The following is a 23,245-nucleotide window of genomic DNA, read 5'->3' as shown; positions in this document are numbered from 1 at the left end:
CTCTGACAGCAGAGGTAGATACATTCTACCTCTAAGTGAAGGCCAATTACTTTAGTGGAACTGATTTGGGTCTCTGTCCAGGTCAAGTGAACTCAGTGAGCAATTAATCTGCAGGTAAAAGGGGAATGACCAAACACAAATTTCACAGAAACAGAGTCTCAATAAAGCTGTCAAATGGCTAAAAAATAAGGCATCAGTAGCTCATGCGTATAATCCTAGCTACTCAGGAGGTTGAGAGCTGAGGATCAAAGGACCTGCCTGAGGTTCAAAGCCAAAGTTCGAAGACAGCCCAGGCAGGAAAGTCTATGAGACTCTTATCTCCAATTAACTACTAAAAAGCTGGAAGTACAGCTATAGTTCAAGTGGTAGAGCACTAATAAAAAAAAGCTCAGGGACGGTACCCAGGTCCTGAGTTCAAGCCCCAGAACAGACACAAAAATAGACAGACAGACAGACAGACCGACAGATAGACAGACAGAGGGTTGCTGCTGAGGGTCAGTGGCTCATGCCTGTAATCCTTAGCTAATCAGGATGCTGAGATCTGAGGATCTTGGCTCAAAGCCAGCCAAGGCTAGAAAGTCTATGAAACAATCATCTCCAACTAACCACCAAAAAGCCAGAAGTAGAGCTGTGACTCAAGTGGAAGAGTGCTAGCCTTGAGCAAAATAGCTCAGGAACAGCACCCAGCCATGAGGTCAAGCCCCAAGACTAGCACAAAAAAAAGGAGGGAGGAAGTTGCAGGCATGTCTTAAATGGTGAGTGTCTGCTTGCCTGCAAGTATAGGACTTGAGTTTCATTCCAGTAATACCAGAAAATAGAAAAATTAGCACAAATTCAGTGTTAACATTGTTTTCTAAGATTTTCAAATTTACTGTGAGAGATTAGGTCTTTTATATAGGACTAGAAGGAAAAGGAAAAAAGAATACTGAAGGAGGTTCTGCTATATTACAGTCACCATGCTTGGTCTTTTCACCTGTGTCCATAAATCCTTACATCCACTCTCCAATTATAACCATTTTGCAAATAAGGAAACTATGAGCCAGGGTGCTGGTGGCTCATGCCTGTAGTCCTAGCTACTCAGGAGGCTAACATCTAAGAATCACAATTCAAAGCCAGCCCAGGCAGGAAAGTCCATGAGACTTTTATCTCAAATTAACCACTAGAAAACCAGAAGTCACACTGTGGCTCAAAGTGGTAGAACACTAGCCTTCAGTAAAAAAGCTCAGAGACAATGCCCAGGGCCTGAGTTCAAGTCCAACAATGACAAAAAGAAGTAAATACAAAACAATAAGGCCAAACAATAAGGCCAGAAGTGAAACTGTGACTCAAGTGGTAGAGCACTAGCCTTGAGCAAAAAAGCCCAAGGATGGTACCCAGCATCAAATACAAACCCCAGACATATTTTAGTCCCTTAGGGCTAGACATAAGGAACACAAAAGGTCTACTATAGTAGGTGCATGCCTTGATATATATAGAGAGATTCTAACCCTTCATTCTCATCCAGATGGACAGAGAGCAGTCAGACATAGGACAAAGAATGGCAGTCTAAGCTCTCTCTACAAGTGAAGAGTGGTTTCAAATAAGCAGTTCAAAGCTAGCCCAAGCAGAAAAGTCCATGAGACTATTATCTTCAATTAATTAACCACCAAAAAAGTGTAACTGGAGCTATGGTTTAAGCCATAAAAAAAAGCTCAGAGACAGCATCCAGGCCCTGAGTTCAAGCCCCAAGACTGGAAAAAAGAAGCATTCTGATAGAATCAAAATATATTACATTTATGTATGAAAACATCACAAGGAAACTCATTTTAGTACAGTTAATATATGCAAATTAAAAATGTTACAGTGTGGTAGAATACTACGTGGCAGGTAAAATATCTGAAATGTGTATAAACTGATATGGAAAGATTTCTATGATACAGTTACTGTGGAAAGAATGTGAGATACATATAGATACATAGCTATAGATAAATAGACAGATCTATATAATGTCTCTGAGCCAATATAGCCCTGTGTGCTAACAGCCTTTGTACAGCATACAGCACAGTGTGAGGGAATCTTAATAAATGCACCTGAAAACATATTCTCACTGCCTAAAAATAAAAGGCTCATGAATATTCATTTAGTGACAGAACCAATATTTGAATTAAAAAAATGTGAAAATAGGCTGGGAATATGGCCTAGTGGTAAAGTGCTTGCCTCGTATACATGAAGCCCTGGGTTCGATTCCTCAGCACCACATGTATAGATAAAAGCCAGAAGTGGCGCTGTGGCTCAAGTGGTAGAGTGCTACCCTTGAGCAAAAAGAAGCCAGGGACAGTGCTCAGGCCCTGAGTCCACACCCCAGGACTGGCAACAAAAACAAAATTTTTAAAAAATGTGAAACAGAAAAATGTCTCCTTACCTGGCTTCTAATAAGAGTGGGGAAGAGAACCACTTGGTTGTGAGAGAGGTTGTAATAGCTTTTGAATCTGCCTTTACTGAGGAGAGTAGCCATAATCCAGCGAAGGCAATCAGAATTCCCATTTTATAGCAAAGCCCTAGAAAGGAAAAAGATAATGTTAAATTCGTAGTTCTTTTTTTTTTTTTTTTTTTTTTTTTTGCCAGTCCTGGGGCTTGGACTCAGGGCCTGAGCACTGTCCCTGGCTTCTTTTTGCTCAAGGCTAGCACTCTGCCACTTGAGCCACAGCACCACTTCTGGCTGTTTTCTGTATATGTGGTGCTGGGGAATTGAACCCAGGGCCTCATGTATCGGAGACAAGCAATCTTGCCACTAGGCCATATCCCCAGCCACTTCTTAGTTCTTTTTTTCCCCTATTTTTAATTCTTAGTTCTTAGAGACAGGAAACAACCTTAATATTTGCAGTCACAAAGTAACATTAAAATTACAGAAATAAAAAATGTTTCTAAAGCAAAAGAGCACTTACTACCTAGCTCCAACAGATACCTGCCAAAAACTGCTAAATCTGAAACATAACTAAGGTGAGTAGTTTATTACATTCTTCCCTACTGAGGTTTCAAAGCACCTTTGGGGCTCGATATTTTATAGCCAGTTAGTTGCAAAATAGGTTCCATCAAATGTATTTTATAGAACACAAGAACAAAATTGAGACAGATGAAACAAAAATAATGAATGGTGTCACAGGCTGAACTTTATTCTCCAAAAAATGTTTAGAATGAAAGCTTATTTATTTGGAGACAGAGCATTTACATGAGGATCAAGTTAAGATGAGGTCATAGGGCTGGGAATATAGCCTAGTGGCAGAGTGCTTGCCCTGTATACATGAAGCCCTGGGTTCGATTCCTCAGCACCACATATATAGAAAAAGCCAGAAGTGGCGCTGTGGTTCAAGTGGTAGAGTGCTAGCCTTGAGCACAAAGAAGCCAAGGACAGTGCTCAGGCCCTGAGTTCAAAGCCCCAGGACTGGAGAAAAAAAAAAAAAGATGAGGTCATTAGGACAGTCTAGTCCAATACAGCTGGTGTTACAAAAGGAGGAAAGTTGGACTAAGAGACAGACACACAGAAGGAAACTATGTGAACAGACACAGGGAAAATACCAGCTGGAGATAGAGACAGACACTGGAATTATACTGCAAGCCTAGGCATTCCTGGGGCTACCACAGGCTGGAAGAGGCAAGGAAAAAACCACCCCACAGTTTCAGAAGAAAGCAGTGCTGCCATGCCAAGCTTTCAAAACTGTAAAACAACAAATTTCTGTTGTTCTAAGCCGCCAAGTTTCAGAAAACAATTATAATGGGACTCAAAATGTTACTCATTTTGAGGCTGGGAATATGGCCTAGTGGTAGAGAGCTTGCCTCGTATACATGAAGCCCTGGGTTCGATTCCCCAGCACCACATATATAGAAAACGGCCAGAAGTGGCACTGTGGCTCAAGTGGCAGAGTGATAGCCTTGAGCAAAAGGAAGCCAGGGACAGTGCTCAGGCCCTGAGTTCAAGGCCCAAGACTGGCAAAAAAAATAATAATAAGTTACTCATTTTGAAATGAGCAAATATAAGAATTCAATGCTTCTGAGGCCTGCCCACCTACAAAATGTGGAAGCCTGGTGTCTAGCATGCAGCATAGCCACAGCAGGCAGACACTGGCTCCCCCTAGGCAGCCTTTCTAAATCTTCTAAGATCTTCATAGGCAGTATCCAGGCCATTTCTAGAAAAAGGCACCTACAGATTTCTCTGATCTGATTTTTCAAGCCAGAGACTCACTTAACAGAACCTATTTCCCCTGAGCTGTACAAAGCTCAGCATCCACAGGCTGAGTACTTGCCTATCAGGTATAAGGAACTAAGCTCAATTGCTAGCACACAAAAATAAATAAATAAATAAAAGGTCAGGCTTGGTGGTGCAAGTGGATAGTCCCAGCTACACAGGAAGCTAAGGCAGGTTCAGATTGCCTCAACCACACAAATCCATCTGTCGGCAACATTGTGAAATCTCCTCTCAAAAAATTAGAATCCAGGTCCTACCAGTCAGAATGGAGCCAAGAGGCTCAAAGAGGAAACCAGTAGCTAATTATTATTCTCCTGAATGTTAGTGTCCACTAAGACCACACAGTCTCACCCCAGCTGCTCCATATTGGTTATATAATCCAATGGCAGGGAAGGTTCAGTCCATAGCTTCTTGGAGAAATTAGTAGCTTCTTTTTTTTAAATTAAAAGTATTATCGTTTGTGCTAACATGCTGCTTCTTATAACACACAGTATTTTATGAGTAACAGGCAAAAGCAACATAAACTATAGCAAATAGAGAAGTGGCTTTTAGAAGAATCTAAAATCAGACACTGACAGCTTCTGTAGAAACAAACAAAAATAATCTGAATATCCTATCTGAAGTTCAAAAAATAGAATAGGTTATTATAGACTCTACAGAAACAAAAGAACACATGCAAAAAAAAAAAACCCTACTAAAAACAGCATTATACCACACTAGAACTCTGATAGCAAAATGTAGGAGCACTGATTCCTTGCTGAAAATGGACATGGCATATGCTCCTTTCAGAACCTAGTAAAGCTACTGACATTTGTCAAAGAGTTCTACACACAACTTCAGACAGCATCCCTGTGCTGATGCTCTGTAGCCTCAGAAGCCTGCTCTGTATGATAAAGCACAGTTCATAAAAAGAAAAGATCTGTTATGAGTCAGGCAGGCTGGGATTAGTCCCTGATTTGCTACTTATTTTGCTCTTTGCCTCTAGCTTTAGATATCATTTAAACATGGTCTCCAGGTTTGCCTGGAGCTGGCCTCAGACCATGATGCTCTTTACTTTCCTAGGAATACAGCTTTATACTACCATACTCAGCTTATTTGTTGAGGTAAGACTTGGTAATTTTTTTGCCTAGGCTAGCCTCAAACTGTGATATTACTGATCTCTGCCTTACTAGGAGCTGCACCATAAGTAAACAGCTATCTTCCCTGGCTCTGTACCTCCCAGGCTATAAAAAAGGAATGATACCATTTTCCACATAGAGTCACTGTGAGAATTAAATGGCATTATGAATATAACTTTGTAAAGTGCCAAGTACTGTCCCAGAACAATTGTAGTAACACATTTTATCTTAAGAAAAAATACCTTCTAAAGTACAGACTAGCACATCATCAAAAATATGCCTTGGGAAATATGCAGGTCCTCTGTGGCTAGAAGACTTCTCCAAAGTCATTGACTTCATAAGTTGAAGTCCACATATAAACGGTACTGATAAACAGTACTATGATCAATATGTCCTGAATGGGCCTAGCAGGGCATACAATCCCTACAAAGTGATGATTCTTTATGTAACTGAACACAACTACACAGTAACACCAGGTAGACAGCAAGTAGTAAGAGGTAAGGAAACTGGGGGCAGGACACAGACCCCTCAGGAAATCTCAGCCTTTACTGAGCAATGACACTGGGAGAAAGCATGTTAGGTACTCTATGTACACTATGGGACCAAATCTTCAGACACAGAAAGCCAGAGACTGAAGCTCTTTCAGGATGACAACCATGTCTACTTTGTTGACCACAGGAACAGCATGGTGCCTAGCACCCAGTAAATATTCCATAAATATGTTTTACAAATGAAGTACTGCCATCACCACTTTAAATATAAGCTCAGGGGGCTTTTACTCTTTCATCCATAGGTACACTGGTAGGCTAATAATGGCAATGTTGGCCCTTCTACCAGCCTGTTTTGGGAGTTTACAGTAGTATGCTATATCCTATAAAGTTTTAGGAGGGATAACAATCTAATTGTACAGATTCAGATTGGGCAGAGTTGTTTACTGTAAGAACCAAAGCAAGTCCATGGCTTCTTCCTGGCCATGTTCTCACAACAAAAGTGACACAGAGGGCTGGGAATATGGCCTAGTGGCAAGAGTGCTTGCCTTGTATACATGAAGCCCTGGGTTCGGTTCCTCAGTACCACATACACAGAAAAACCCAGAAGTGGGCGCTGTGGCTCAAGTTGGCAGAGTGCTAGCCTTGAGCAAAATGAAGCCAGGGACAGTGCTCAGGCCCTGAGTTGAAGCCCCAGGACTGGCAAAAAAAAAAAAAAGTGACACAGAGGAACAGTTTCAACTTAAAAACAAAGAAGCTAGGACAAAGGCCAATTTTCCAACCAGCATGACAGATCTCTACTTACAGTGGCTTCGGGGACTGTATATAAAATCCTCAAGAGCAAGGAGTTTTGTCTGTCATCATTACCATGCCTAGCATAATGTCTGGAGTGCAGGAAGCACTCACAAAATAAAATAAATCCAGGCTTCATCCATCAATGAAAGGTAACAACAAAAAAGGTATGTGTCAATAATGGTCAACATTAGGACTGAGCCAGATAACAATGGCTCATATTTATAATTCTAGCTGAGAATTATAAAACTAAGGCTGAGATCTGAGGTTCAAGGTTTGAAGCCTGCTAGAAGACAAAACTAACTCAGCAAAATGCCAGAGACATGAGTCAAGTGGTAGAGCACCAGTCATGAATAAGAAAGCAGATGGAGAGATTGAGGCCTGAGTTTTGCATGCACACATATGCACGCACACACACAAAATCTTTTTTATTTTTATTTTTTTTGGCCGTGAACTCAGGGCCTGAGCACTGTCCCTGGCTTCTTTTTGCTCAAGGCTAGCACTCTGCCACTTGAGCCACAGTGCCACTTCTGGCCATTTTCTGTATATGTGGTGCTGAGGAATCGAACCCAGGGCCTCATGTATACGAGGCAAGCACTTTTGCCACTAGGCCATATTCCCAGCCCCACACACAAAATCTTGTACTGTAAATAGAGTTAAAATGAAAATACTGTGTACAGAGGACTTACCCAAATACACTTTGCATTGTTTGAAAGTGTAGTTCTTGAAGAGAGTTGCTATTAAAGATGAGAATAAGATGAAAGAACACTATGAAAGTTATGCATTCAAGAAGAGGTTTGCCAGTCTAACTACAAATACTTGACTCCACAGGTAATACCAGAGGAAAAGATTATCCAGAGAAAAAGAGATAAGAACCTCACTGAAGGTGGTCTTTTAAGGATGCCTTCAATTTATGAGATCCCTTCCATTCTGACTCTAATGGTCCTTAAACATGCTTACAAAGTTGAATCATCTGAATGACAACAAATGTCAGAATAGTCAATGTGGCACTGCATTGGCTGTGGCTTGATAGATCAACAGAACCTCTAGGACCAAATGAACCTTTAAAATTCTAGTACATTTGGGGCTGGGAATATGGCCTAGTGGTAAAGTGCTCACCTTGTAAAAATGAAGCTCTTAGTTCGATTCCTCAGCACCACAAATATAAAAAAAAAAAAAAAGCCAGAAGTGGCGCTGTGGCTCAAGTGGTAGAGTGCTAGCTGTGAGCAAAAAGAAACCAGGGACCGTGCTCAGGCCCTGAGTTCAAGCCCCAGGACTGGCAAAAAAAATTTTTTTTTCTAGTACATTTATATTAAAATGCTAACCTCCAGTTCATTTACCTGCAGTAAGATAAAGAAACTACAGCAGGATGTGGCAGAACATGCCTGTAATCCCAGCATTAGGGACTGAACTACCTAGCAAATTCCAGGCCATCCCAGGCTATATAGGGACACCCTGTCTCAAAAAGAAAAAAAAGATACAGATGGTACATGTTTATTATTCTTTGGGGGTGGAGGGTAGGAGAGAAGGGTTGGTGCCAGTCCTTGGGCTCAAACTCAGGCTAATGCTCTACCACCTGAACTTTACTTCCAACTTTTTGGTAGTTAACTGGGAATAGGAGTTCAAACCACAGGACTGGCAAAAAAAAAAAGAAAAAAAAAACTTGCAATACATCTGATATGAATATGATCAGATAACTTACTGAATTTTCTCCATAGCTCCATTTAGTCCCCTCAAGTTAAATGTGCACCGAGACCTTTATACTGAACAATGTATTACGTTTACTTCCTTTAATAAAAAGTTCCAGCCAAGTTGCCCACTGTGGTGGCTCATGCTTGTAATCCTAGCTACTCAGGAGGATGAGATCTGAGGAACAGAGCTTGAAGCCAGCAGGGTTAAACAAATCTGAGATTCTTATCTCCAATTAGCCAACAAAAACTCCAGAAAAGGCAATGCACCAGCCTAGAGCAAAAAAGTTCAGGGACAGGCACAGTACCCCAGCCCTGAGTTCAAGCCCCAGGACTGGCATTAAAAAAAAAAAAAAAAAAAAAAGTTTCAGCTAAATTTATTTAAAGCAAGCCAAGTAGAAAGGCTACAGTCATCTGAGTCTTCCACTATTTGCATGCTATTTAAAATGTCTTCAAATACAGCCAGTGTAGTAGGTATTTCTAGAAAAAGCACTTTATACTAAAATTGGCTGGCAAGTACACAAAGGAACGTTTCTAAAACCCAGTCAGGCGGAAGACCCAGGTCTTAAGATGGACAAGATATGCTCCTTTCCAAATGAGGAAACAAACGCAAAACACGCTGACGATTTTGCCCAAGGAACAAAACCCAACCATAACACATAGGCGATATATGCAAGCCTTGTTCTTCTGGCAGGATGCACACTAAACGTGAAGCCGGATTGTCCGCTTTCAAGCCAACAGACTCAGTAATGAAGCTACCGACAGTGCAGACCGGCTGACTTCATTTTAGGACAACGGAACAGGCGGAGTCCCGCACCACGCCGGTGCCAGGTCGGGTCGTAACTTCGCTAGGGCCAAGCTAAATCAACACGCTCCTCTGGGCACTTCCCCGCAGGCGTCTCCGGGCTCTACAAAGGCTCCAGAGCACTGAAGAGAAAGCCCTGGGCAACCCGAGGCACCGACAGCGTCCTCCAAGGCCCTTAGGGACGAGTTAAGTTGCTCGCGACGAAGGGGAGGGTTGTGACACTGTAGGGGAAACTGAGTCAGGGCAGAGGCGAAAGCCCAAGGTGACAAGGGCACCTCGCGCCTCAGACCTCCGCCCCATCCGCGAGGCCTCCCCACGCCAGCCCGGTGTACCTGTCACCCGCCGCGCAGCCGCCACACGCGCGGCGCTCGCGTCCCCCATGCCCGGGCCGCGCTCCGTCCACTACAGCGCCTACGACAACGCCTGGGCGGGGCGGAACGTGGCGACAGCGGCGGAGACTGCGCCAGTGAGAGGACGACACGCGCCTCTCCCGCGGCGCCGCTAGCGAGCCGGTCTCAGAGCTACAGCCCGCGGCCAGTCGCCCCTTAACTTCCGCTTCCTGGAGGCAAAGACAGGAGGACTTCCGGCCACCGTGTTGAGGCTGAGGCATCCTAGAGCGTCAATCCCGTAGCCACCATTTTCTCTGGGAGGCGGCCCCGCCCTCCGCCTTGGTCCCTCCCAGACGCGATGGTCCAGGTCTTGGGAGGGATCGCAATTATCAATTGGTGGAACCGCTTGGGGATTTCAGCCTTTGGTTTTGGATTTAACCTTTGGAGTTTACTTACTTTCTTACCTTAAAAACTCTGTCACAATTTGTTGCTCAATTGTCTTAATGTTTCTGAGTATTTCACACTTCATCTTAAACCCTAAGATTTGATAGCCTCCATTCTGATGGCAACTGGGTGGTAGAGACACTGCAAATTCTACCACCCAGTTGGCTTATCTCACTGGCATCATAATCTCCAGGAATTAGTTTGTCTTTTCTTTTTGCAATATAAGTCACAGAAATTTGTTTTAGAATTTTTGACCCTGGAACCGGGTGCCAGTTGCTCACACATGTAATCCTAACTGCTCCAGAGGCCGAGATCTGAGGGAGCCATTTGAAGCCACCCCTGCAAGAAAGTATATCAGACTCATATCCTCAATTAACCATCAAAAAGCCAAAAGTGGAGGAATAGCTCAAGTGGTAGAATGCCAGCCTTAAGTGAAAAATTTCAGGAACAAGCAAGCAGGCCCTGAGTTCAAGCTCCAGTACAAACAAACACACACACACACACACACACACACGCCACTCACCAATTGACACCAGGCAGGTGATTTTGTTGTGCCCAAGTACAGATTCCCCAAAGACCCCTGAGACCAAGATTGATGCAAAGGCAAGGGTGCTGTTATTAGCGAATGTGCATTCGGGCCAACGTGCTCACCAGACGCAGCTGAGAGACAAGGGCCCTGAGGAAGAGGATTGCACACTTTATGCAGGTGAACAAACAACTTCAAGGCTTCCCATGTTGGCAGCTATCCTATTGGTCGACCTTCAGCAATGCTTGGTATGTTCAAACTTGATTGGTTAGGGGCCATCTGCACATTTCAAAACGGCTACGGTTTATTCTTGGCTAAGTCAGCTTGCCCCTATCTGTTTAGTCGGTTACTGGGGGGCACATAGTTGTGGTTTTTCCCAGTGACTGCACTCTCATCTTTTCAGAATCAGCTCTAACTCTAACATGGCTGCCTCTTTTTCAAAACGGAATCACTTTGGTCTTTCAATTTCACACCACAGCCAAAGGTATATATATATATATATATATGTATGTATGTATGTATGTATGTATGTATATACATATATATGTATATATGTTGTTTGGGTAGTACTGGTGGGTAGTCTCAGAGGTTTCTTTGACAAATAATTGAATGAAGACACATAAAAGTGGTTGGCTACTAATGGCTATACTCCGTCACAAATGCCAACAATAATAACCCAAGCTCACTTTCATCCATCAGACTTCTAGAACATAAAGGAATATCTCAGAACCCCAATGCCCATTGTCCTGCCCTTCCACCCATAGTTTTGCCCAAAGTCTTCATCCTGAATTCCTCTGTCCCTGAATTCCTCTAAAGATATGACGACTATGATATGACTTCCGGCAGTTTAGCTACTTAGATTTTTCTATCAAATCAAATCTATTTTCACATTTTGATCCAATGTAGCACTCTTAACTCTGTTGATTTCCCCCCCCCCCCCCACCATTTGTAGTCCCTGATGTATGAAAAGGAACTGACTGACCTTTCTTGGAGTAGCTTCAGCTATTTAGCTTCATTCCAGGAACAGAGACAGGCAGCATCTAGATCTGTACAGCTAACCTTAATTGCTATATGGCAGGCTCTGTATGGAATAGTCTCTGCTTACTATACTGTCCACATGCTCCTCCAGAGAGGGGCTATTTACTCCATAGCAAGTTTGGTCGGCACTGCCCTCTAAACATAGAATACTTCCTATGTCTTCCACTTATTTAACTCTTGCTATGTAGTGTCACACAGCTCCTCAACCTTAGTAATTGGAAGATTGCCAGGTGCTGGTGGTTCACACCTGTAATCCTAGCTATTCAGGAGGCTGAGATCTGAGGATTACAGTTGGAAGTCAGCCAAGGCATAAAAGTCCCTGAGAGACTCTTACCTCCAATTAACAACTCAAAAACTGAAAGTGGCACTGCAGCTCAAGTGGTAGAGTGCTAGCCTTGAACACAAAGAGATTCAGGGACAGGGCCCTGGCCCTGAGTTCAAGCCCCACAACTGACACACACACACACAAAAAAAAAAAAGGTTGGGAAATTATGTAAGATTGGTTTAATATATATATTTTTTTTAACCAGGCCTGCCTGGGCACTGTCTCTGAGCTTTTTTTTTTTTTTTTTTTTTTTTTTGCTTAAGGCTAGCACTCTACCACTCAAGCCACAGCACCACTTTAGGCCTTTTCTGTTTTTGGGGTACTAAGGAATCAAACTGAAGGCTTCATGCATGCTAATCAAGCACTCTACCACTAAGCCACATTCCTAGCCAAAACTGGTTTAAAAAGAAGGAATTACAAGAAGGATGAAGAAGGTTGAATGTGGTAAAAAATTGATTATTTGCCATTGTGAAACTAAAACAATGAAATCTGTTGAAATTGTTTTAGGAAGGGGGAAAAAAGGACTGAGTAACAAAAGGGGTGAAATTGATTAGAACACATTGCAAATATGAATGGATATATAGCAGTGAAATCCCCCTCTGTATAGCAAATGTAAGCTCATTGAGGAAAAAAGGGGAGGTGGAATTAAACATTTGGATTGCTAAGAAGAAGAAATGGAGGAGAGAAAAGGAAAAGTGTAAGGTCCACCTCAGGGGGGGGCTCCACACAGATGCCCTCCTCACCCCTATTTAAGTCTCCCCCAGTACCTGCTTTACCTAAGTAACTGTCAGACCTAGAGACAGCCACCTCCCCTCACCTGGCCACACCTCCCCACCCCAGCCCTAGATAAGGCATAGCACAGCCCTTCTCTCCCACCATGTGTGATCTTGGCCAGCAGCTGGGGAATAAACTTTTCTCTCCTGCCTGAATCATGTGAGGTGTTCTTGTTCATCAGCTACCTACTTTAATTAACCTAACATAAAAGGTGGGTCTTGCAGTACTTTGGTTTGCGGATGGTCAGGAATTCTGCCATTCCTGACTCAAAAACTCCTCCCCCGTTTCAGCACCATATGTTAGGCTAATTGAAGTAGGTAGCTGATGAAAGAGAACACTACACAGTATTCAGGCAGAAGAGAAAAGTTTATTTCCAAACTGCTGGCTTGTGGCCTAGATGATGAATAGCCAGAGAGAAGGGTTGGGGGCGGGGGAGGTGTGGCCAGGTAAGGGGAGGTGGCTGATTCCAGGTGTGCCAGTTACCTAGGTAAAGCAGGTACTGGGCAGAGACTTAAAGAGGTGGGAGGGGTATCTACATAGAGCGCCCCCTTCCCCCAGGGGTGGGCCTTAAAAATCCATAATGACAGAGGAGACCAACACTCAGGTAGATGTTAAGATCAGAAACCTGGTTAAGGGAGCTCATAGCTGGGAATACTAAATTACATAAATGTAAGCCTGCAGGTGGAGTGTTTAGGACCTGCATAGCAAATGCTGTGGTGTGACTATCATTTGACTGTGTCCCAAAAAGTTTCATGTTCTGGAAGCTTGGGTCTTAATTTGGTAATGATGAGGTGTGATCCTTGAAGAGGTTGGGCCCAGTGGAAAACAATTAGGTCATTGAGAGTACAAGCCAATTGGCAAGGATAATTGCTGGTCTCACAGAGGAAGTTTATTTTTCCAAGAACAAGTAATGAAGAGAGCAAAGCTGGCTCCTAAATCCTTTTGGCTTCCTGTCTCACCACATGATTTATTGTGTAAGTGTGCCTTCTATTATGATACATGTGCCGTGAGGCCTTCAGCAGTGGCCAAACAGATGGGACCACACAACCTTGGACTTCCGGGTGCCAAACTGAAAGCTAAATAAGATACATTTAGTCCAGCCTCAGGTAGTTTGTTATAGCAACAGAAATCAGACTATAACAAATCTGAAGAAAATTGAATTCACTGCTGAGAGGACTCTTATGTACACCTTTGAATAAACCTGAATGGATTATATATCACTTGCAAGGATCTATAAGGATATACACTCAGTCAAGAAATGTTACAGAGGGCTGGGGATATAGCCTAGTGGCAAGAGTGCCTGCCTCGGATACACGAGGCCCTAGGTTCGATTCCCCAGCACCACATATACAGAAAACGGCCAGAAGCGGCGCTGTGGCTCAAGTGGCAGAGTGCTAGCCTTGAGCAGGAAGAAGCCAGGGACAGTGCTCAGGCCCTGAGTCCAAGGCCCAGGACTGGCCAAAAAAAAAAAAAGAAGAAAGAAAAAAGAAAGAAATGTTACAGAAAACAAAGTTGGATGTTAAGGGTGTTTTCAATTGGAAAATAAGTACAATCAACAGATGTTTATCGTGGTACATAGCATGTGCAAAAGACGTGATTTATTTGCACTTTGAGTTGTTAAATACACTATGTACACCAAAGACAGTGTGATCACTAAATGACTACTCCCCGCAGACTGCCCATCCCAGGGATTGTTCAGTCATGAGCCACAGAGGCTGCCCTATTGGAATGTAAAAAGAGGGAATCACTTCAGCCAAGATTTGGAGTCCCCTTTTTCTTCTAGTACTTAGATTTGGGAGAAAGGGGGGAGGAGGAAAGGCAGGCAAATAGGTTGTCTAACAAAAGTGAGTGTCCTTAGAAGAGCAGATGCCTTCTAAACATTCTTTCAGGTGGTAAGAAGACCTCCCAGAAATTCTTAGTCACCTATTCAAAAACTTTTTCATTGTCAGGAACACCATATGCTTTTCCTGGGCTAGGCTATAGAGAGACTAATTACATCCATCTTGTGGCCCCTGGCATCATGAATCAGAGCTCCCGATTGCCAAAGTGTCTGCAGATCTTGACACCAAGAGGTAGGATCTGTATACTCACCCTTTGAATGCAGGTTGGCTTATAACTTGTTTGAGAGAATACATAGGAGGGGGGGAGGCATGTGTGCATGCCAATCCTGGGGCTTGAACTCAGGGCTCAGAGCCAGGGCATTGTCCCCTTGATTTTTTGCTCAAGGCTAGTGCTATTCCACTGGAGCCACAATTCCATGTTGGGCTGGTTAACTGAAGATAAGAATCTCATCGATGTTGCTGCCCAGGCTAGCTTCATACCTTAATCCTCAGATCTCAGGCTCCTTAGTAGCTAGAATTAGAGGTTTGAGCCTCTGGCACCCTGAATCCCTTTGGTAACCACTGAATTTTAAAACATTTGAATATCATCTGTCTAAAAACACAAAATGAACTTGCTTTCACAACATTTCAAGTGCTAGAGTGTATGTTGCTCAGAAGTAGAGTGGATTCATGGGGCTCTGGGTCCCCCAACACTGAAAACAACCCAAAAAGCATGTTTCAAATATAGCCAAATAAAGTGGAAGGAAAGGAGAGGAGGCAAAAAAATATGCAGATGAAAGCTAAAGGGAAAGAGAAGATCACAGGCTATCTGCTATGGTTTGAATATGGAGACTGTCCCTAGAGGTCCATCTGCAGGGCTTGATCCCCTAGGTGGCAATCTTGGGAGGTGCTGTGGATTTCAAGAGGTACGGTTGTAGTCTAGGCAACGTGATGCATGACTGTAATCTCAGCTACTCAGGAGACAGAGATCTAGAGGATCAAAGTTCAAGGCTCAGCATAAAGTTAGCAAGACAGTACTCCAATAAACAAGCCAGATATGGTGGTGCTCATCTGTCATTTCAGTTCTGCAGGAGGCATAGGTAAGAGAATAAGGGTCCAAGGCCAATCCTGACCAAAGTAAGAGACTATCAGTAAAAACCTAGAGCAAAAAAAGATTATGTGGCTCAAAAAGTAGAGTGTCTGTATGTCTAGCAAGCACAAGTCATGAGTTCAAACATCAATACCACCAAATAAAAGAGGTAGGAGGCAGGACCTTGTGGAAAGCTTTTAGGTCATTGAAGATATGTTCCCGAAGAAACTGTAAGGCTTGGGTAATCTCTCTCTTTCCTCTCTCTGTCTCTGTCTTTGTCTGTCTGTCTCTCTCTTTCAACCCTTAAGCAACACTCCAACCATGCTCAAATCAATGTGACCTTCTAATCATGGACTTGACCGTCTAGAACCATAAGCCAAAGTACACCTCCCTTTCTTTCCTTAGTAGCCCATGCCAGGTAGTTCATTCTAGTAATTCAAAGGGTCACACTGTCCCACCTATAAGATGTACAAGCTGCAGTGGTCTGAAGCCAGCAACGCTGGGCAGTGAATCCACAGGTATCAGCTTCCTCCCCTACACAAGCCCTGAGTCTGTAGCTTGACTGGCCATTACCCATCAGGTCTTATGAAAAAGCCTGACCTCTAAGATCATGACACCAGGGCAGAAGTACCATTCCTAAGGACTCAGGGACCAGCCTCCATATTATTAGATTGTTAGCATACACTCCTGTAAGTGAACCTGAAGACAAAGAACAAACTCTCCATGGGACCAGCCTGAGTCTCTGCAGCACTCTGCCCAAATTGAGAAGATACTCATAGGTCCTAGGAGTCATTGCTGCCCTCATTCCTCTACCTTCCACAGACTTCCTCTATGTGTACACAGGCATAGCAGTCAACCTCAAAGGTCAACTGTGGCCAGGCACTGACGGCTCATGCCTGAAATCTTAGCTACTCAGGAGGCTGAGATCTGAAGTTCTTGCTTTGAAGCCAGTCCAGGCAGGAAAGTCTATGGGACTTTTATCTCATTATCCACCAAAAAGTCAGAAGTGGAGCTTGAGCTCAACTGGTAGAACATGAAACTTGAGCAAGAAAATCTCAGGGACAATGCCCAGGCTCCAACTTCAAGTCCAAGTACATACATGTGCACACATGCACATACACGCGCACACACACACACACACACACACACACCACAAAATGTTCATCTATGACAACAAGCAAAGCCATCATCTAGTGCTCCTTCAACAGCAAGCAGACACACATCTTAGTGCTCACTCCCCAAATGTTGATGTTTGTTGCATCTCTCACAATGCCATATGAAAGGATGTGCCTACTGACCAACCTCCTGCTCCAATACATCAGCCATCACTTTTACCCCATCGAGTCACAGAGATTTCAAGGATTAGCACATGGACAACTTTGGAGCTGTTCTTCTGTGTGGTGCACTGTCATGTCACTGTAGACTTCCAGGGCTGGTGTGTGTGGTTCACTGCTAGCGTGTTTACCTAAGTAGGTAAGAGGCCCTAGGTTCTATCCCCATATCTACAAAAATAACAAACAACCACCACAAAACTTTATTATTAGATGTAAGCTGACATATGTACATTTTACTGATAATGAAGATTAGGATTAGTGGATGGATTTTTTTTCTTTATTATACTTGAGGATGTTTTAGACGCAGATCTTTCAAAAACAAGAGCCTTATAAACCTCCATCTGGTACATTCTCTATAGGCTTCCAAAAGTCATTTGCTCTTCCAGATGGTGTTTTAATGTCTATATATAAATCTGGGAACACACAATGGCACCCAGGACTTGTGTTTTGGCATAAACAGAGAATACCAAAGATAAAAAGACAAACCCAGGCCACTCTTGTCATTTGTTGACTATGGAAAGGAAAACGTGAAGGTGGCAGATTGCAAATCTGTAAAGCAGGATAGGACTTGGCTGCAGTTTCTCCATGGGCAACTGAGCTCTTCCCTGGGTCAGTGACATGTGGTCATTGTGATGAGTAAACACATGTTCACATAGACTTGAACCTAGCAGCTGCTTTGGCCTGAGGGCCAGGGAAGGTCTTCCTGCCAGTTCTTTCTCACTGAAGACAGGCTCTTCCATTCCAGAATCTAAAGCTGCATCTCAAGCATCAGCCCATGTTCAAGGTCCTGTCTCTCATTTTCATACCATCATCCGTGTTCAAGTTCCTGTCCCTCATTCTCAGGTACACGGAGTCCTGGCCTGCCAAATGGAGACTCATCACTTAGTTATAAGTCATATTGATTGTCTGCAACAAGGATATTTGTTTCTTTTCCGTGTGTGTGTGTGTACTAAAGCTTGAACTCAGGGCCTGGGTACCATCCATTAATTTTTTTTCACTCAAGGCTGGCACTCTACTATTTGAGCCACAGCTCTCCTTCTAGCTTTTTGCAGATAAGCATCTCACAGAGCTGGCCACTGATGGCTCACACTTGTAACCCTAGCTACTGAGGAGGCTAAAATCTGAGAACTACAGTTCAAAGCCAGCCCAGGTAGGAAAGTCTATGAGACTCTTATCTACAATTAACCATAATTGGAGCTGTTGGCTCAAGTAGTAGAATACTAGTCTTGAGCAAAAAAAAGCTCAGGGATACACCACAGGGCCTGAGTTCAAGCCTTAGGCCTAGCAGGAAAAAAAAAAAAAGAAGAATTTCTGGGGCATGGGGTGGGGAGGTGGGAATCTGGGAATGTGGCTTAGTGATAGAGTGCTTGCCTAGCATGCATGAAGCCCTGGGTTCCATTCCTCAATACCACATAAACAAAACAAAACAAAAAACTGGAAGTGGCTCTGTGGCTAAAGTAGTAGAGTGCTAGCCTTGAGCAAAAAAAGCTCAGGGACAGTGCCCTGAGTTCAAGCCCCAGGACTAACAAAAAAAAAAAAAAAAAGGAAGAATAATAGCTGTTGGACCTGGTTCCAGTGGCTCACACCTATAATCCTAGTTACTCAAGAGGCTGAGATCTGAGGATCCTGGGTAAACAACAAATCTGAGAGAATCTCATCTCTAATTATCCAGCAACAAGAAATGTGGCTTAAAGGTAGAACACCAGCCTTGAGAGAAGAGATAGTGCCAAGGCCCTAAGGCAAGCGTGTGCACAACACATACACACACACACACACACACACACACACACACACACATACACACGGCAATGAAATTAATCTGTTAACTATCAAAGCTGGTGGAAGAGTACCAAGAGAAACACATAACATATCATTTCCTTCCTCACAATGAGACAGCAGCCCTTATCTCCTGCCAGTTGTATCAGAGTCAATAACTTCTGCCAGGATGGTGGCATTTTCCTTGCCTTGCCTTCTGGGTTTCCAGACATGAAGAATTGCTTACACCTTGGGCTGGGAATATGGCCTAGTGGCAAGGGTGCTGCCTCACATACATGAAGCCCTGGGTTCAATTCCCCAGCACCACATACATAGAAAATGGCCAGAAGTGGCGCTGTGGCTCAAGTGGCAGAGTGCTAGCCTTGAGCAAAAAGAAGCCAGGACAGTGCTCAGGCCCTGAGTCCAAGGCTCAGGACTGGCAAAAGAAAAAGAAAAAAAAAAAAAGAATTGCTTACACCTTAACCTCACAGAGGTTCCTAATTCTGAAGTTAGGAAGCACTTGTGAATGATTCTAAGTTGAGGTCAGCAGGCCTTTGCAGTCAACATAAGAAGGTCATTAGGTGCAAACTGCCCTAAGGGAAGACTTTTCAGATCAGGGAAATGTCTGAAGGGAAACTTACTGGAAACTGTTAGCTACCAATAGGCCCAGCAGCATGAAAAATGAATGCCTCCCGTAGGAAAGGAGATCTGGGTGGCAAATGACAGCATCCTCCCAGCCAAACTCCATGAGTTTCTTAGGTACAGTTACTCACACCTATACACTAAACAAGGAGACATGGCTTGGGATTTTCAGTCATCTTTTGGGTAGAAACATGAGCTAGGCTTTATAAACAAAAACCTGAGAGGATGGGGGAGATATATGCATAATAATTAAACAGTCCTAGTCACACTTATCACTGTTATGTGTCTTAATCACTGGAAGGATCTAGAAACATAGTTCTGGCCTTGTCAAGTGAGGGAGAAGGAGTCTTTGACTATTCTCTTTCTGTGGGGCAGTTATCCCCACCCCTTTTTTCTGACAGTCCTGGAATTGAACTCAGGGCCTGGGCACTCTCCTTGAGCTTAGGCTGGTGCTCTGCCACAGCTCAACTTATGGCTTTTTTGGTTCTTAATTAGAGATAAGAGTCTCACAGACTGTCCTCCCTTGACTGGTTTCAAACCATGATCCTCAGATCTCAGCCTCATGAGTATCTAGGATTACAGGCATAAGCCACCAGCACCCAAACAGTTTCACCTTTTGCTACAAGATAGGTAGGCATTGCTTGTATAAAATGTAGTTATGTTACAAGATGTTTATCAGTAAATCTTTTCCTTCCTGAGTCCAAGGTGATTGCAAAGTCACTGCAGAAAAAATAGATCATATAACACAGATACAAATAGAGGGCTGGGTGCTAAACTTTTATCCTATTCCTAGCTAATTCATGGGCCCAAGTAAGGAATTTATGCTGTTCATTTAAGTACCTCTTACACCAATATTTGATCATAATTCCTTTGATTTTTTCCACAAAAGTTTCTGCTATGAATTCTTTTCAAGTTATTTAATGTTACCTTTACCGCTACAAAAATTATCTCTCAATATGGATTTTCATATCTTTTTCATTTTTATTCTACTGCCCCTTCCTAGTACAAACTGCATCATTGAGTCGAAACTGCTTGGCTTGACTAGAAAGAAGCTAAAGTCTCAAGAGCTGAATTCAATGCTAGAAGTATAGTTTAGTGACAAAGTATATGCTTGGCACACATAAGGCTCTCCATTCAATCCTGAGCATCTGTCTGTGCTACACACACACACACACACACACACACACACACACACACACGAATTAGAAGCTGGGAATGATGCTACATTTCAGCACTCAGGAGCATAGGCAGGAAGATCATGAGTTTGAGACCAGCCTTGGCTGTATGTATACTTTAAAAAAGAATGAGGAGGAAGATGAACAGGAGGAGAAAGATTAAGAAGAGGAGGAAGAACTGGCATGTGTGGCATATGCTTATAATCCTAGCTACTCAGGATGCTGGGATCAGAGGATCATGCTTTGAAGCCAGCCAGGGCAGGAAAGTCCCTGTGTCTTTGTGTGTTCCAAAAGTGGAGCAGTGGATCACATGGTAGAGCATCAGCCTTGAGTGAAACAGCTAAGGAACAGTATCCAGATCCTGAGCACCAGCACAAAAAAAAAAAAAAGGAAGAGGACAAAAAATGATGAAGAAGAGGAAGTGGATAGGGAGGCAAACAATTCTAGCTTCTCAAGAAGTTAAGCCAGCCTGTGAAGAAAAGTGTGAGTCTCTATCTCAAATTAACCAGTGAAAAGCTCGGCTAGAAGTGTGGCTCAAGTGATACAGCACCATCTGTAAGCAAAAGAAAGTGAATGAGAGAATGAAGCCTTTGAGTCAAGCCCCAGTACTAATCCACAAAAAAGGGGGATAAGGAGAACACTGGATAAAACTAGGTGATCAGATTGTCTCACAAAAGAATCAAGGAAACCCAGTTCTAGAGATAAAGACAAATCATGTAAAAATGATTGAAAACAGATGGACAAATTTATTCTGTTACACGAATGTTCATAACACCACTCATAATCGCTAAAAGGTAGAATCAGTGGAAATATCCATCAACTAGTGAGTAGATTATCAAAATGTTACCCATATGAGGAAATGATGTTCAGATATATTCAAATATAAAATGGAATAGATTAACTATTGATATACCATGTAGATGTCTGTGGCAGTTAGATTTTTCCTTTTTTTTTTGTCACTGTGGCCAAAATACTTGAGAAAACAATTTAATGAATGAAAGATTTGTTTTTGGCTCATAGTTGCTGGTCCATGGTCAGTTGGCCCTTATTTCTTGGACTGAACATCATGGCAGTGGGAGTGTGTGGAGGAGGGGCTTCTTTCTGGTGCTTGGAAAGAGAAAGTTGGGACTTAGAGACCAGTCATCACCTTCAAAGCCACACCTACAAAGATCTGTTTCCTCTAACTAAGCCCTACGCCTTAAAGTTTATACCACCTCCCAAAACAAGGCTACCAGCTCAAGACCAAATATTCAATTTAAGAGCCAGAGGGGGACATTTCAAATTCCAACCATATCAATGTCTTAGTCTTTGTGGTCTGCTCTCACCAAATACCACAAATTACCCAGGTATTAATTTCTCAGTTATGGAGTCTAGATAGACTAAGATCAAGATGTTAACAGAACTCTGTTTCCAAGATGAAGCCTTCTTGCATCCTCTGCACAAAAGAACCTTGTATCCTCACGCGATACAAGAAAAAAAGGGACACAATCACTGTGTTCTCACATGGTAGAAGTCAGAAACTCAAGAGAGACAAAGTTTCTTAATCTACTTTCTTTTTCTTTTTCTTTTTCTTTATGCAAGTCCTGGGGCTTGGACTCAGGGTCTGGGCACTGTCCCTAGCTTCTTTTTGCTCAAAGATAGCACTCTATCACTTAAGCCACAGCACCACTGCCAGCTTTTTTCTGTTTATGTGGTGCTGAGGAATCAAACCCAGGGCTTCGTGCATGCTAGGCAAGAACTCTACTGCTAAGCCACATTACCAGCCCTGAATCTACTTTTATAAGGATATTAATTCATTTATAAGGCCAGAGATCTCATGCATACTCACCTCTCCAGAACCATAGCTCTGAACATTATTGTATGGCTGATGGTTTGAATGTGAATTCTGGAGATACACAGCCTCATACCACAGCAATGGAAACATCTTGAAAACATTGTACTACACCAAAGAAACTGGATACAAAAATTTACATATGGTATGATCCCATTTGTGTGAAATACCTAGAAAGAAACTGAAGAGCCAGAAAGCAAATTGGGGTTGTTGGTGTAGGCTTAATTTATTTGGTGGTAATTTATTCTGGGAGTGAGGAGATTATTTTAGAACCACACAAAGGTGGTTCCACACTTACCTTGTGAATGTACTAAATGAAGCTGAATTGGTTAGCATAAGCTGGTCCATTTATATTATGTGAATTTTACCTAAATTACAAATATATTAGACACATGTAATCCCTTGCCTTGTCTATGCAAGACCCTAAATAGCTTAACGATTGTACCAGCAAAAAGAGAGTTACCAAACCTCAGAATAAATGTTTCTTATTAGAAAGTATGTGATAATCAGAATCATTATCTATGAATGACTGTTAGGTCTGACAAGAGCTTTACTACAGTTAACCAATAGTAGGCAGTTAGCATACAGTTGTTTTTATTTAAAAATTTATTATAAAGGTGATGTACTGAGGGGTTACAGTTACATGAGTCAGGTAATGGGTACATTTCATTTTGAACAGTGTCACCCCACCCTTATTCTCTCCCACTTTTTCTCCTCCCAACTTTCCTCCCCACAAAATTGTATAGTTCATTTCCAATGTAGTGTCTAGTGGGTTTCATTGCTGAATTGGTTCACTCTTTGTCCCACCATTTCTGTGATTCCCTTTCCCCTTCCTACTTGGGTTGATTCCATATCTTGGCTATGGTAAATAATGCTGCAATGAAAATGGTCAAGCTGGTGGCTTTAGTTTAGCTTGGCTTGCAGTCAATTGGATAGATGTCTAGAAGTAGGACAGCTGGGACATAAGGGATCTCTATGTTTAGTCTTTTGAGGAACCTCCATACTGCTTTCCAGAGTGGTTGAACCAGTTTACATTCCCACTAACAGTA

The 23,245-nt window shown here is 42.8% G+C and overlaps 1 protein-coding gene across 3 annotated transcripts in view; it reads right to left on the bottom strand.

Moving 5' to 3' along the window:
- Window positions 1–9,663, bottom strand: part of Uggt1 (UDP-glucose glycoprotein glucosyltransferase 1) — a 128,468-nt gene extending 118,805 nt beyond the window's left edge. For 2 of the 3 annotated variants that reach the window (XM_048345677.1, XM_048345678.1), the window contains exons 1-2: window positions 9,446–9,663; window positions 2,402–2,537 (exon numbers count right to left, since the gene is read on the bottom strand). In XM_048345677.1, the coding sequence (XP_048201634.1) occupies window positions 2,402–2,537; window positions 9,446–9,494 (185 nt within the window). In that variant the 5' untranslated portion in view covers window positions 9,495–9,663. Of the gene's footprint in view, window positions 1–2,401; window positions 2,564–2,791; window positions 2,928–9,445 lie in introns of those variants that run through there. The other variant, XM_048345679.1, reaches the window with a different exon arrangement.
- Between the last annotated feature and the right edge of the window lie 13,582 nt (window positions 9,664–23,245).

Source organism: Perognathus longimembris, chromosome 4, assembly GCF_023159225.1.
Source record: "Perognathus longimembris pacificus isolate PPM17 chromosome 4, ASM2315922v1, whole genome shotgun sequence".
In the NCBI taxonomy this organism is placed as follows: Eukaryota; Metazoa; Chordata; class Mammalia; order Rodentia; family Heteromyidae; genus Perognathus; species Perognathus longimembris.
Note: the sequence above shows the minus strand (reverse complement) of the source record. Positions and strands in the feature narration are given on the sequence as shown.